This window comes from Vidua macroura, chromosome 14 (assembly GCF_024509145.1).
Source record: "Vidua macroura isolate BioBank_ID:100142 chromosome 14, ASM2450914v1, whole genome shotgun sequence".
In the NCBI taxonomy this organism is placed as follows: domain Eukaryota; kingdom Metazoa; phylum Chordata; class Aves; order Passeriformes; family Viduidae; genus Vidua; species Vidua macroura.
The window spans coordinates 4,499,302-4,510,777 of record NC_071584.1 but is presented as its reverse complement, the minus strand read 5'-3'; the positions used below and the strand labels follow the sequence as shown (position 1 = coordinate 4,510,777).

The 11,476-nt window shown below is 58.3% G+C and overlaps 1 protein-coding gene across 1 annotated transcript; it reads left to right on the top strand.

Moving 5' to 3' along the window:
- Positions 1–563: 563 nt before the first annotated feature.
- Positions 564–10,972, top strand: SPRY3 (sprouty RTK signaling antagonist 3). The gene is made up of 2 exons (XM_053990466.1): positions 564–627; positions 4,290–10,972. Exon 2 carries the CDS (start codon positions 4,337–4,339, stop codon positions 5,249–5,251), a length of 915 nt encoding a protein of 304 aa, XP_053846441.1. The 5' UTR covers positions 564–627; positions 4,290–4,336; the 3' UTR covers positions 5,252–10,972.
- The last annotated feature ends 504 nt before the right edge of the window (positions 10,973–11,476 follow it).

The window sequence follows — 11,476 nt, the reverse complement described above, 5'->3', positions numbered from 1 at the left end:
CCCGTTTCACGGCGATTTATGGATCAAACCGAAGGTGATGGATCCTGAGTCGTTGCCGGCCCCTTTGCGGCCCAACCCGACGGGATCTGCCCACAGTGTCACACTGACCCCGACCCACCCCGTGACGCTGCCGGGGGGGTGTCCCATTGGGCGCAGGGGGAACACCGGCCCGGGGTGCGGGAGGGCCATCCCGGGAGCGCAGGCAGGGACACGGAGCCCGGGGCAGACGGAAACGTTTAAATAGCGGCTGAGCATCCCGCGGCGGGGCTGGGCGGCAGCGGCGCCTGGGGAGCGCTGCGGGGCTCTGCGGAGCCGCTAATGGGCCGAGTCCATTTCAGCGGGATGACGCCACTTGGGTAAAGCGTTAAGAGCTCCGGGAAGGCAGCGCAGAGCGAGGGGGAGCGCGATGCTCCCGGGCAGCGCCAGGTCCCTCCCTCCTCCCTCCATCCCTCCTCCTCCTCCCTCCGCCCAGCCTCCCGTTCCCACCGAGCGCGGCCCCCCCCCGCCGCTCCCGCTGCCCGCGGCGCGGGGCTCGGCTGCGGGGCCGAGGCTGCCCCGCTGCCCGCCCCGGGGCTGCCCCCGCCGCGCTCGGGCTCCGCGGGCGGATGGACCGGCGGCGGCTGCGGGGTGAGTCCGCCCGGCGCGGACACGCGTGGGCTGCGGGACGGCGGCGGAACGCGGCGGGGGGAGCGGGGCCGAGCGGGCGGGGGTCCTGGCAACTCGTGGGCCGTTCCTGAAGGGACGCGGATCCCTGGATGCGCACGGGCTGTGCGAGGAAGCTGCGGTTCCATGCGGTGGGGGCTGGGGTCCTGCACACGCGTGGGGTGCGCGCGGTGGGGCTGGGGCCGCGTGAGGGTCCGAGTCACGCGTGGGTTGTCCTGTGAGTTGTCTCGCACACGAGCGGGCTGCGGGCGCGGCGGTGGCCGGGAATCCCGGGGACACGGGGGCTGCGTGTGCGTAGAGGGGCTGCGGGACCGCGCCGGGTGCGAGCCCCGCGTGGCCTACGCTCTGAGTGGGTCCGGGGGCTCAGCCTCCCCCCAGCACCCCGCTGCACGCCGCAGCACCCAGACAAGGCGAGGGGGTCCTTTTTCTCCCACCCGGCGCCCTGAGCTGCTTGCCCCCGGCTCGCAGCCACCTCCAGCCTGTAAATCATTTGCTTTTACAATCCCTCCTCTGGCCCATTATCACACTAACTTTTTTATATGTTTGAGGCTGGTGGTGGCCATAAAGCTGGCCCGGTTTTCGGGGCTGGCATGCCCGCCTGGCAGGCAGGGTGTGAGGAGGAGGAGGAGGAGGAGGAGGCTGAGGGGACGCTGCCCCAGGCCCCCCAGGCGGGCAGGTAGGCAGGGAGAGGTGCAGCAGAGCGCCGGGGATGCTCAGCTCAGTGGGGCTGGGATATGGACTTATTGCAGCCCTGGAATCAGGCTGGACCAGGGAGGGCTGGAAGGGACTGGGGGGCACTGGGCTATTCCGGGGCGTGGGAGGAGGAGGAAGCGGGGTCCCAACTCTGGTCATTCAGTCCCTCTGCAGGACCCACAGCTGAAGATGTTCTCTTCAGCTCCCCTTGGTTCCCACAGGGACATTTACATCCCCCCAGCCAGTGAGTCTAGCTCCTTGTCTGGTCCCTGCACCTTGGAATCACAGCTCTGGGGGCATTTGGGCCCCGGTCCAGCGCTGGGGGGGCTCCCAAGATCTGTCTTTCTCAAGATGCTGTGTCTCAGCCCTGCCCCAGATCTGGAGTGTCTGGCACAGCCGATGGCCAGCTCCTTTCTGGCTGTGTCCCCCGGGCTCGGTTCCTCCTCACGTTGTCCCTCCCACCCCAGCCTGGCTCAGGGGTCTCCTCATGCCTCTTGAGCTCCAGGTTTTCAGAGGATTTGGGTTGCCTGTGTTGGGCCAGCCCTTTGGCTGCCCTTTATCTGCCAGCCCCATTGGCTCTGTGGCTGCAGGACCCTTTGTAGAATCTCTCCCTTTGGTGCTCTCCATGGTTTGAGCCCCCCAGGACCCTCACAGGGGTCATCTCACTGTCCAATTCTGAATGAGCAAGTACTGAGCCCAGGTGAGTGGGCTCACACCCAAGTGTGAGCAGCTGCTCCCAGGTGGAACCAGCATCATTCCCTGAATGATCCCATCCCGACAGGATCTGGGTCATGAGGGATGTGGGAGTGCACCGAGGCTGCTCCCTTCTCCCCTCTGCACAGTCCCAGCTGCAGGCTGAGATGGGCCCTCCCTCTTCAGGGGGGTGCAGGGGCTTCACATCCTCAGCCTGTGCTTTAGTCAGACCCTCCCAGGTGAGGAGCTTGGTGGCAGCAGGTGACAGCCATGAGAGCTTTGCCTCTGGCCTGTTCCTATCTCACAAACCTTCCCTGGGTCAGCTGTGCCCTCCTAATTCCCCTTGGTACTACTGTGAAAGAAAAGGATCCCCAAATCACCTGTGGGTGTCCTGGATGAGCGACTCCTCACTGTCTGCGTCTTCCCACACGGGAAATTGCATGGAGGAGGGAAAACCCCAAATCTGAGCAGATTAGTTGCCTTTTCTTTCCAGAGAGGGGGATGGGAGAGACGAGATCTTGCTTGAACAGTCAAAGTAAGTTGCCTTTGCTTTTCCCTGCTCCTCAAGGTCAGCCTAGCTAATGAAAATCAATCTTCCCTCTGTCTCTCTCTGCTGCATGAGCAGATTCTACCTGTGGCTCCTTCACCTACTTGAAAGCGGCGGCTGCCCTGTTCTGCCGAGCTTGGGCAATGCTGGAGGGAGCTTCCTCCTGGACTGGCATCTTCCTGTGGGTGCGGGCACGGCGACAATATCCGTGGCATGGAGGGATCACTCCTGTGATCTGCCTTCTCTGTCCCGGGGAAGCTGGCTGTGCACGGGAAGCACGTATCCCATGTGGAGATCTGGGCTGGAAGTGGTGGGGGGAAGCTCGTGGCTGGGCTCTGGCATGCAGTCAGTGATGTCCGTCCTCTGGGCACTCCTGGGCAGCTCCGTGTGCAGGTGTCTGGAGCAGGAGCTTTGTGTCTCTCTCCCTCCCGGGGCCAGGAGCTGTCCCGTGGCTCCTGTGCCCGCTGCTCCCTCTCCTCTCCTCTCCCAGCCCTGCCGAGGGTTCTCCCTGGTAAGGTTTGGAGATGAGGGTTTGGAGATGGAGCTGCTGCCATGGGGTCAAGCTTGCCAGGAAGGGGAGTGGTGGCACATGGAGTCCTCCCTGCCCCGTCCCACGGCCCTCACCGGTGGTGATGTTCCTGGGCACAGCAGGCTCTGCTGCCAGCACTGTCACCCAGGAAGGGCCACGTCCTGAAAACAACGGCAAAGGGCACAGCAGGGTGGTGTGAGGGTCACAACAGGGCTTGCCTGTGCCAAGGCTGCCTTCCCTCATGTCTGTGCCAGGTTTGAAGGGAAACCTGTCCTTCCCAATGCTCCTGATGGGGGCAAATTGGCTCCTGGGCTGGGGATGGGGTAGTGGGATGCTGCAGTCTACCTGGACTTGGAGTCTGTGGGATAGTCCTCTCCTTGGCCAAACGTAGAGCTCATTAGTTGCAATTTCATCCCTGGAAGTGTTAAAAAGAAGTGTGGATGTGGGTCTTGAGGACATGGTTCGGTCGTGAATGTGGTGGTGGTGGTGGTGCTGGGTTGATGGTTGGAGTTGCTGATCTTAGAGGGCTTTACCGACTTCAGTGATTCCATGATTCTGATTTGTCACTGCTGCTGCCTAGAGTTAGAGAATCTGTGTTCAGGTTCCCCATCCCAGTGCTCCCAGTGTGTGCAGGGAATGGGAGCATGAGGCTGCTCAGGGTGTGCTGGGAACATCCAAAGCAGAGAGAGCCCCTGCTCTGAGGGAGCCGTCGTTCCCAGCTCTGTCATGCCTCTGGATCAGTCACTGCTTCCCGTTTCCCCTCCTCCAGAGAGGGCCAGCATGTGTCCCTGGGGAAGGGGAAGAAGGTGCTGGTGAGGGGTGGGAAATCCTTTGGAAGGACACGAGAGGCTCAAAAGCACTGAGAGAGGCTGTGCCCGCTGGGGTCGAGGGACAGATCCGACAGCCCTTCCCTTGGGATGTGTCCAGCCTAAGTGTTCCCAGGTCCAAAACTACTCCGGGTCTGATTGCTGGAAATCCTTTCATTTGGAGTTCTCCAGCCAGCCTTTGTGCCCTGCTTTGCTCTAGTGGAAGGTGTCCCTGCCCATGGCAGGGGGCTGGAATGAAACAAGCTTTAAGGTCCCTTGCATCCCAAAGCAGTCTGTGATTCAATGATTTGGATGGACATAACAGGGATATTTTCTCTCTTCCTGCCCAATCCTTTAGGATTTTTAGATGTGCCCTGATGCCGCAGGGTCTCCTGGCTCTTGGAAATGCAGTTCTCTTCCAGCGTGGCTGAACTCAGCTGTGACGAGACCATGGACCCCCCCGCTGAGGACTTCCAGCAGGTCCTGTCCATCGACCAAATACGCTCCATCCGTGCCAGCAACAACTACGTGGAGAGACCGGCGGTGTGCTTCCAGCAAGCCCACTCCAACCCCTCCCTGTTGCAGCCTCCGCACAAGCAGGAGTGGTCCCGGGACCGCCTGGCCTCTTCCACCTTCCAGGACCTGCACCGCAGCCACAGCCAGCAGCACCAGATGCCAACTCTGCAGCCGCACCTGAGCCACTCGAGCACGGCCAGCTCGGTGTCGCAGAGCACCACGTCCTCCGAGCAGCGTCTGCTGAGCAGCCTGACGCCGTCGCACTCCGGGCACTCGCTGGTGCGGACGCAGCCCCGCGGGGGTGAGCTGAAGGCGGAGGAGTCCCCGCGGAAGGGCGCGGAGCAGCTGCCGGCGCATGGGCACCTGCTGCTGTGCGAGGCGTGCGGGCGCTGCCGCTGCCCCCGCTGCACGGCCGCCCGCAGCCTGCCCTCCTGCTGGCTCTGCAACCAGCGCTGCCTCTGCTCCGCCGAGAGCCTCCTCGACTACGGGACCTGCCTCTGCTGCGTCAAGGGGCTCTTCTACCACTGCTCCACCGACGACGAGGACACCTGCGCCGACGACCCTTGCTCCTGCGGGCCGGGCTCCTGCTGCGCCCGCTGGGCTGCCATGAGCGTCCTGTCCCTCCTCTTGCCCTGCCTCTGCTGCTACTTTCCCACCCTGGGGTGCCTCAAACTTTGCCAGCGGGGTTATGACGGCCTGAAACGCCCCGGCTGCCGCTGCCAGAGCCACACCAACACGGTCTGCAGAAAGATCTCCTCGGCCAGCGGCACGCCCTTCCCCAAAACGCTGGACAAGCCGGTATGACCCTCCCGAGGAGGAGAAGCGGGCTTTGTTCCTCTTCCTCCCCCTCCTCCTCCTCTTCTCTCCTCCATCCCCCTCCTCCCTCGGCTCCCTCTGCTTTGCAGTGTCCTCCCCTCCCCACCATCACCTTCCAGGATTGAGATGGGTGACCTGGGGGGTCCCCAGGCTTTGGGATGCCCTGGCTGGGTGGCCAGGGAAGCTGGCACTGAGCTGGGGGATACCAGTGTTTTTGCACATGCAGGAGAAGGGCAGGAGAGGCACAGCAAGCTGAGGGTGCCCTCCCTGGCAGTGTCCAATGGGGAAAGGTGACCCAGAGGGTCCTTGGGGCTCTGCCCCCATGGCAAGGGTATCTGAGGCCCCTCGGGGCTCTGCTCTCCATAGTTTTAGGAGCTGCCCCACAGTGTGGTCCTTATCTGTGGGGGAGGAGACAGGTCAGTGTGTCCCTGTGCCAGAGCCCCTCAGGAGCCAGACCCCTCCTCTCACTCTTTCTCCCTCTCCTGCACTTTCCATGGGTGGCCTTTCTCCCCTCAGGTGGCCACTGGTCCCTTTCCCCAAGGGGCTGGGGTGCCAAGGGGTCTCACCAGTGGCAGTGGCTTCCTTCCAGGCTTGGAAGCCGCTTGGAAAAGCAAGCAAGCTCCAAAATGAGGTGGCACCGTGTTTTTCTATCTCAAAGAGGAAGAGAAGGTGTGGGAAGCTTTAGAAACCTTCTGGCAGGGGAAGGAGCTATCGGAGGCAGCCCAGCCCACTCTCTCCTGCCCAACTGCAGCAAGGGAAAGGTCCCCTCTGGGATTTGGCTGAGAACAAGAAGCTGCTTGGAAATTGCCATTCATTTCTCCGGGCCTTGGAGGGCTGCCTGAGGTGGGAGCTGCCGCCTGGCTCCATCCCACCACCCAGCAGATGCCACAGGCACCAGCTCCGTGCTCGAACCCCGATCTGGTACCTTCCCCCAGCACTGAATTCACTTTAAAAAAATATGGCAAAGCCAACTGTGAATAGCCACCACTCCTGGGACTCCCCAGCGGGGGCTTCTGTCACCTTGCCTTGGGCTGGAGGACACGGAGATCAGGAGGGAGTGTCAAAGCTGGGGACCCCGACCTTCCCTCCCTGCCGAGTTTCCTTGAGTCCTTGCCTTGCTGAGGGAGTTCTGCCACTCACTGGAAGCCGGGAATGGGGCTGAAGCCAGCCCTGGAGCCAGCCCTGGGGCCGGGCCATCTGCAGAGCAGACAGACGCTGCAATCCGGGTCAGGGCTCTGCGTTTCTTGCTGGGAGGATAATAACCCCAGCTGGTTGCTGTGGCTGGGGGACTCCTGGTGGTCCTGGGCTCAGCCCCATGTCCATGTAGTGCTAGTGGGTTGTGACCCCGCTGGCATCATTTGATGATGGTGATGATGATGATGATGATGATGATGATGATGATGATGATGATGATGATGATGAGTTTGGAGCCGGGATGGCATCCTGGAGCTCGGCTCTGCCTGCCCATGCCCCTTTCCCAGGTGTGTGAGCATGAGAGGAGAGAATGGTGCTCCTGGAGGAATATATGTAACACATCCCTTGGCTTCTCCAAGACTCAGCTCCCACAGCCCATCCGTCGCCTCCTCCCAGCTGCCTCTTTCTGTAGAGTTCTGTGGATCTATTTTTGTAGATATAAATATAACGTTAGGATGGGTAGGTCTATTACTAATAATATTCATGATACTGCTGTGAACGGTGCCAGGTACAAGGTTTGGCTTCCTGGTGCACTTGCACAGGCTGGAAAAGATGATTTCCCAGTCAGTTTATTGCTAATCCCAGACCCTTTGTTCCCAGGTTGTTGGGAGTGGGGGAAATGAAGGTGTACGGATTGTCTCGGGGTCTGCTCTGCAGGGAGGGTGGGATTCAGTGCTGGCTGAGAGGTGAGGCAGAAGTGGAATCTCATTGTGGGACTCCTCTTTCCATCCATTCGCTTTCTAAAAATTGTGGTGGATCCAAGCTCCCTCTGTTGCGGGGAAAAGTGGTTCCAGGGAGTGATTCATCCTGCTTGGAAGCATTATTCATTAAATCCTGTGCTGTCTGTGCCCTGCTCCCCTGACTCAAATGGCACCCAAACATTGAACTCCAGGCTCTATGGGCAAGGGGGGATGAACCGCATCCCCCTGGGATGGGATTGTTTGTCCTGGAGAATGTTATGGACATGAGTGAAATCCTCTCTCTGACTTCACCCAGAGCCCAAGTGGGGATGTGGAAGGATCTCTGGGTATCTCAGGATGAGGGTCTGGGATGCAGAGGGATCTCCCGGCACTAGGAAAGGGCAGAGCCCCATCTGTGCATGGTCCATCCCTGAGGCCAACCTGGACTCTGGAATCATTTGGATTTTAAGGCCATGACCTTCTCAGAGGATGCCCTGTAGGTGTGTGAACCCCTCTAAGATCATTCCTGTGGCAGCAAATATAAAATGCATTGCAAACACATTTATCCTTATGCCAATGATTGCTTGGCTTCCAAGTGATCCTACTTCCAAGTGATGTTGTGGGGAGACACTTCCTCCCAGAGTCTCCTTCCTTTGGAAGGCTCAGTTCACTCTTCTATTGGTGCTGATTAAACTCCTTCTTCATAAAAACCAGAGAGCATTTTTAGGGAGAAAAGGTCCCTTTTTCCCTGTGGGTTGGAGGAACTGTCTCCCTTGAATGAGAATGAGAAACAGTTCATTGAAACTTTTTAAAGAAAACTAATGAACAGAATTTTCCAACTTGCTCTACTTTGATTTTTTTTTCCTCCTCCATTTTAAACGGATCCCACTTGTAAATTTAGTTACCACCTCTGTATCTTTGCAATTCATTGCTTCCTCTCCTGATGGTGGAATGACTCAACATGTGAAGCTTCATCATTTTCACGGCCTCCCAAGTCACGCGAGCGCAGGGTGACCTCCCCCAGGTGCTGGAGCTGGGGGATGAGGAGAAGGCTGCCCATGGCTCAGCTCCCCAGAGCCAGCTCTGCTTGGCACGGCAGCAGCAGCACAGTTACCTTCAGGAACTCGGGGGAGGCCAGGACTGCCGGGAGCCTCCACCTCATGGGCTTTTCTGGGTCAGTGCAGGAGCTCCCTTCCTACCAGGGAATGGTGTCACAGCCTGCTGAGGGCTGAGGAGCACAGCCAGGGCTCTGGAATGTCTCCTCTCCACGAAATGACAAATCTGGGGGATACATTTCATGAAATACTGGACATGTAGAAGGGGAGGGATTTCAAAGCTGGTTTAGTGGTGGCTCAGCAGTGCTGGGTTAATGTTTGGACTCAGTGGTCTTAGAGGGTTTTTCCAGAAGGAATGATTCCATGATTCTAGGAAATGGAGAGGACAAGAGCCCCAGCTGGCACCGAGGCCGTGGGACCAGAGCAGGGCTTTGTTTTCACCAAGGGCAGACATGAAAGCCACGTCCAGGACCTGTGGGGGCTCGAGGAGTTCAGCCTGTTTGTCTCTGCCCTGCTCATGGAGGCAGATGGCTTCACCTGGAATTCCTGCTGCCCACTCCAGCTGGGGGTCCTCAGCACATTCGCCCTCCTTGCTCTCAACAGGCAGGAGAGGTTGGGAAGCACCAAAAGCTCTCCAAGGAGAAGCACCCAAAGCTCAGGTTCACCGAGCTCATCCATGGTGGGGAAGGCTGTAGGCAGCCTCAGATTCTTTTCCTGAGCTTTTCCCAACCTCTTCTGACTAGATCCATCCTGCCTCATCCCCAGCTCGGCTGCCAGGCTGTTTGGTTTGCCTGCAGAGAGGGCCCCAGTTCTGGCTGGGGTTGGGAGCCCCTTTCCTGCCCCACCCTCTGTGAGTCAGATCCCATCTGCTCGGGGTGTTTGTCTGCAGCTGCCTGTCCCGGCAGTTGGGCTTTCTCTCTGTCCTGATGTGTCTTTTTTGGTTTTCTTCTGGGAGCGTCACATGTGGAGCCCTCTGCTCTCCCACGGGGATGGATCTGCATTGTGAGGGAGCATTCCTGGGCTGTCATCTTCACTTTGCCACGGAACATGCAGGGCTGGGGGCAGACTGGAGCAGAGAAAGAGATTCAGGTGCCAAAGGAGCAGGAAGCAGGAGCTGCTGAGCAGGACCTGAGCTCCCCCTGCTCTGCTACCCATCCAGAGCCTCCTTTTCCTACCCAGGAACCCGAAGCTCCATCCATGCAAGAACCTCTGATGTTTTTTGCTTCTTCCAGGGCTTCCCTTGGTCCCACTCCCCTTTTTCCCTACTGGCAAATCAGTCTCAGCACTGATGGGGAGGGGCTGTGGGGACCAGGCTGGAGTGTCCCTCCCATCCCACCCCCACCACTCCTGGTGGAAGGGCCAAAGAGGTCTTTGGGCTGCTGTCCACTCATCCTTGAGAAACATCAGTGCCTCAAAGAGCAGGGGGAAGCTCTTTGTGACTCACAGATTCCCATAAAATCCCACTGAGTTCACTTCTGCCCATCCCCAAGGGGTGAGCACTGATGGAGGGAGGACAAACCATTGACCAAAAGATGCCAAAGCCTGGAATCAGAGATTAGGAATGGCTCTCCAGTGTGGTAGAGAGGGATAAGCTGGGTTTGAGGGGAGCTGCTGTGGGAATGGCACAGGGAAGGAGCCCACTGTGCCCTAAACTCCTGTTTCCAGCACTCCTGTTCCTGGGCTGTTCAGAGGCTGGAGAAAGCTGGGAGTGCTCAGACACTGGGAGGTCAAATGCTTTTGATAGGGATGTGATAAGGGCTGACCCCCACCCCAAAACTCACTCTTGGTCTTTAACAGGATCCAGTTCAGGCTTGGCTCCTCCAAGGAATCCGTGGAGCCCACGAGATGCTCACTGATCCAGGTGGCCCAAACCACCCTGAGCTGGGACATCTTGGGTTCAGTTGGCTTTGGGTATTTCCCTGTGTGCACCGGAATCTCTTGCCAACCCTCCCGGAGTCACACTGGGAGTGGAGCTGGGATCTGTTCTCCTGCTTGGGGTGATGTTGCAGAAGTATCTCCTGAGGGCACGATCCTGGGGTTCCTCGGAGGAACACTGCAGGCACAGGGGTTTTGGATGGATGGGAAGGGGTCACAGCCCTCCAGGGCAGTGGGAATGTGTGAGGGTGTGAGGGTGCCTGTCCTGCTGTGCCCAAAGGGCTTCATCATGAAAAGGACCAATCCCACCCCAGAGCTGGGCCTGGGAGAGGAGGTCCCACATCTCTGTGCCAAGGTCACCACAAGTCCCAAGCCTGGCCCATCCTCACCTTGCCCTTTTCCCCCTTTCCATTGGGATGCTCTCCTGGCAGCAGCTCTTCATCCTCCTCCTCCCCTGGTGTCCTCAGCACAAAGCTCTCCTTGGAAAATCCCCCTGGGCTCCACATGACAGGCCCAGGATCCCAAGGCTCCCATCCCAAGTTTCTGGGTACAAAGCCCTTCTGTACAGCCTGTAAAGATCCCTCCCCAGCTCTCTCCATTCCAGTTCCTTTCTTTAAGGTATAATATATGTTTATAACCTGATGGCTGTTTTTTTTTGACAATACTCTTGTACCTTTAAAGGGGAAAAAAATTTAAAACCAAAGTATTTATTTGAAAAATTTATTTTAAAGATAATAAGAAAAAAACCTATTTATTTTACTGCACCCTCTTCTGTTTGGTTTTCTTCTCTTGCAAAGCTGATAACTGTTACAGAACCACTGCTGAGGCGAAAGAAGTGATTCTATGGGTGGCTTCACAAGCCCACTTAGAGCAACTATTCAATAAAAATATATATTAATTTTGAACGTGGTCTTGTTCTTGTCTCCATGGTGGCCGGGGCATGGCTCAGGCTTTGCCTGGGGTGCCAGATGGCTGGGCAGGGACTGAGAACTGGGGGGATTATCCTGGCCTCTGTGAGGTCTCCCCTGGGAGTCTTCTGATGCTCAAACCTCCATAATTCAGCATGGGTTTCCCTGCTGCAGCTGCCCCAGATCCCTGAGGAAGGGCTGGCCCAGGTGGCAAAGGGCAGGAGCAAAGATGGGGAGACTTAGGTAAGAAATTCCTGAGTGCTTGGGGGCTTTCAGTCACCCCACAGAAATCCCAACGTGCTCCCAAAGCCTCTCCCACTGCCTGAGGAGAGGGGATGATGCCACAGGACTGTGAGTGTCTTCTGCAGGAGGAGCTGCAGCTGCCATCTGGCTCCTTCCCCAGCAGCTGCTGAAGGCACCTTGCACGTGGGTTTAGCCCAAACCAGGAGGAATTCAGGCCACACCTGGGCCAGGCTGGTGCCTCTTCTCCCTGTGCACATC

Bases quoted from the DNA above. Each gene is read 5' to 3' on its own strand.
- SPRY3 (XM_053990466.1), top strand. From the start codon at position 4,337: ATGCAGTTCTCTTCCAGCGTGGCTGAACTCAGCTGTGACGAGACCATG.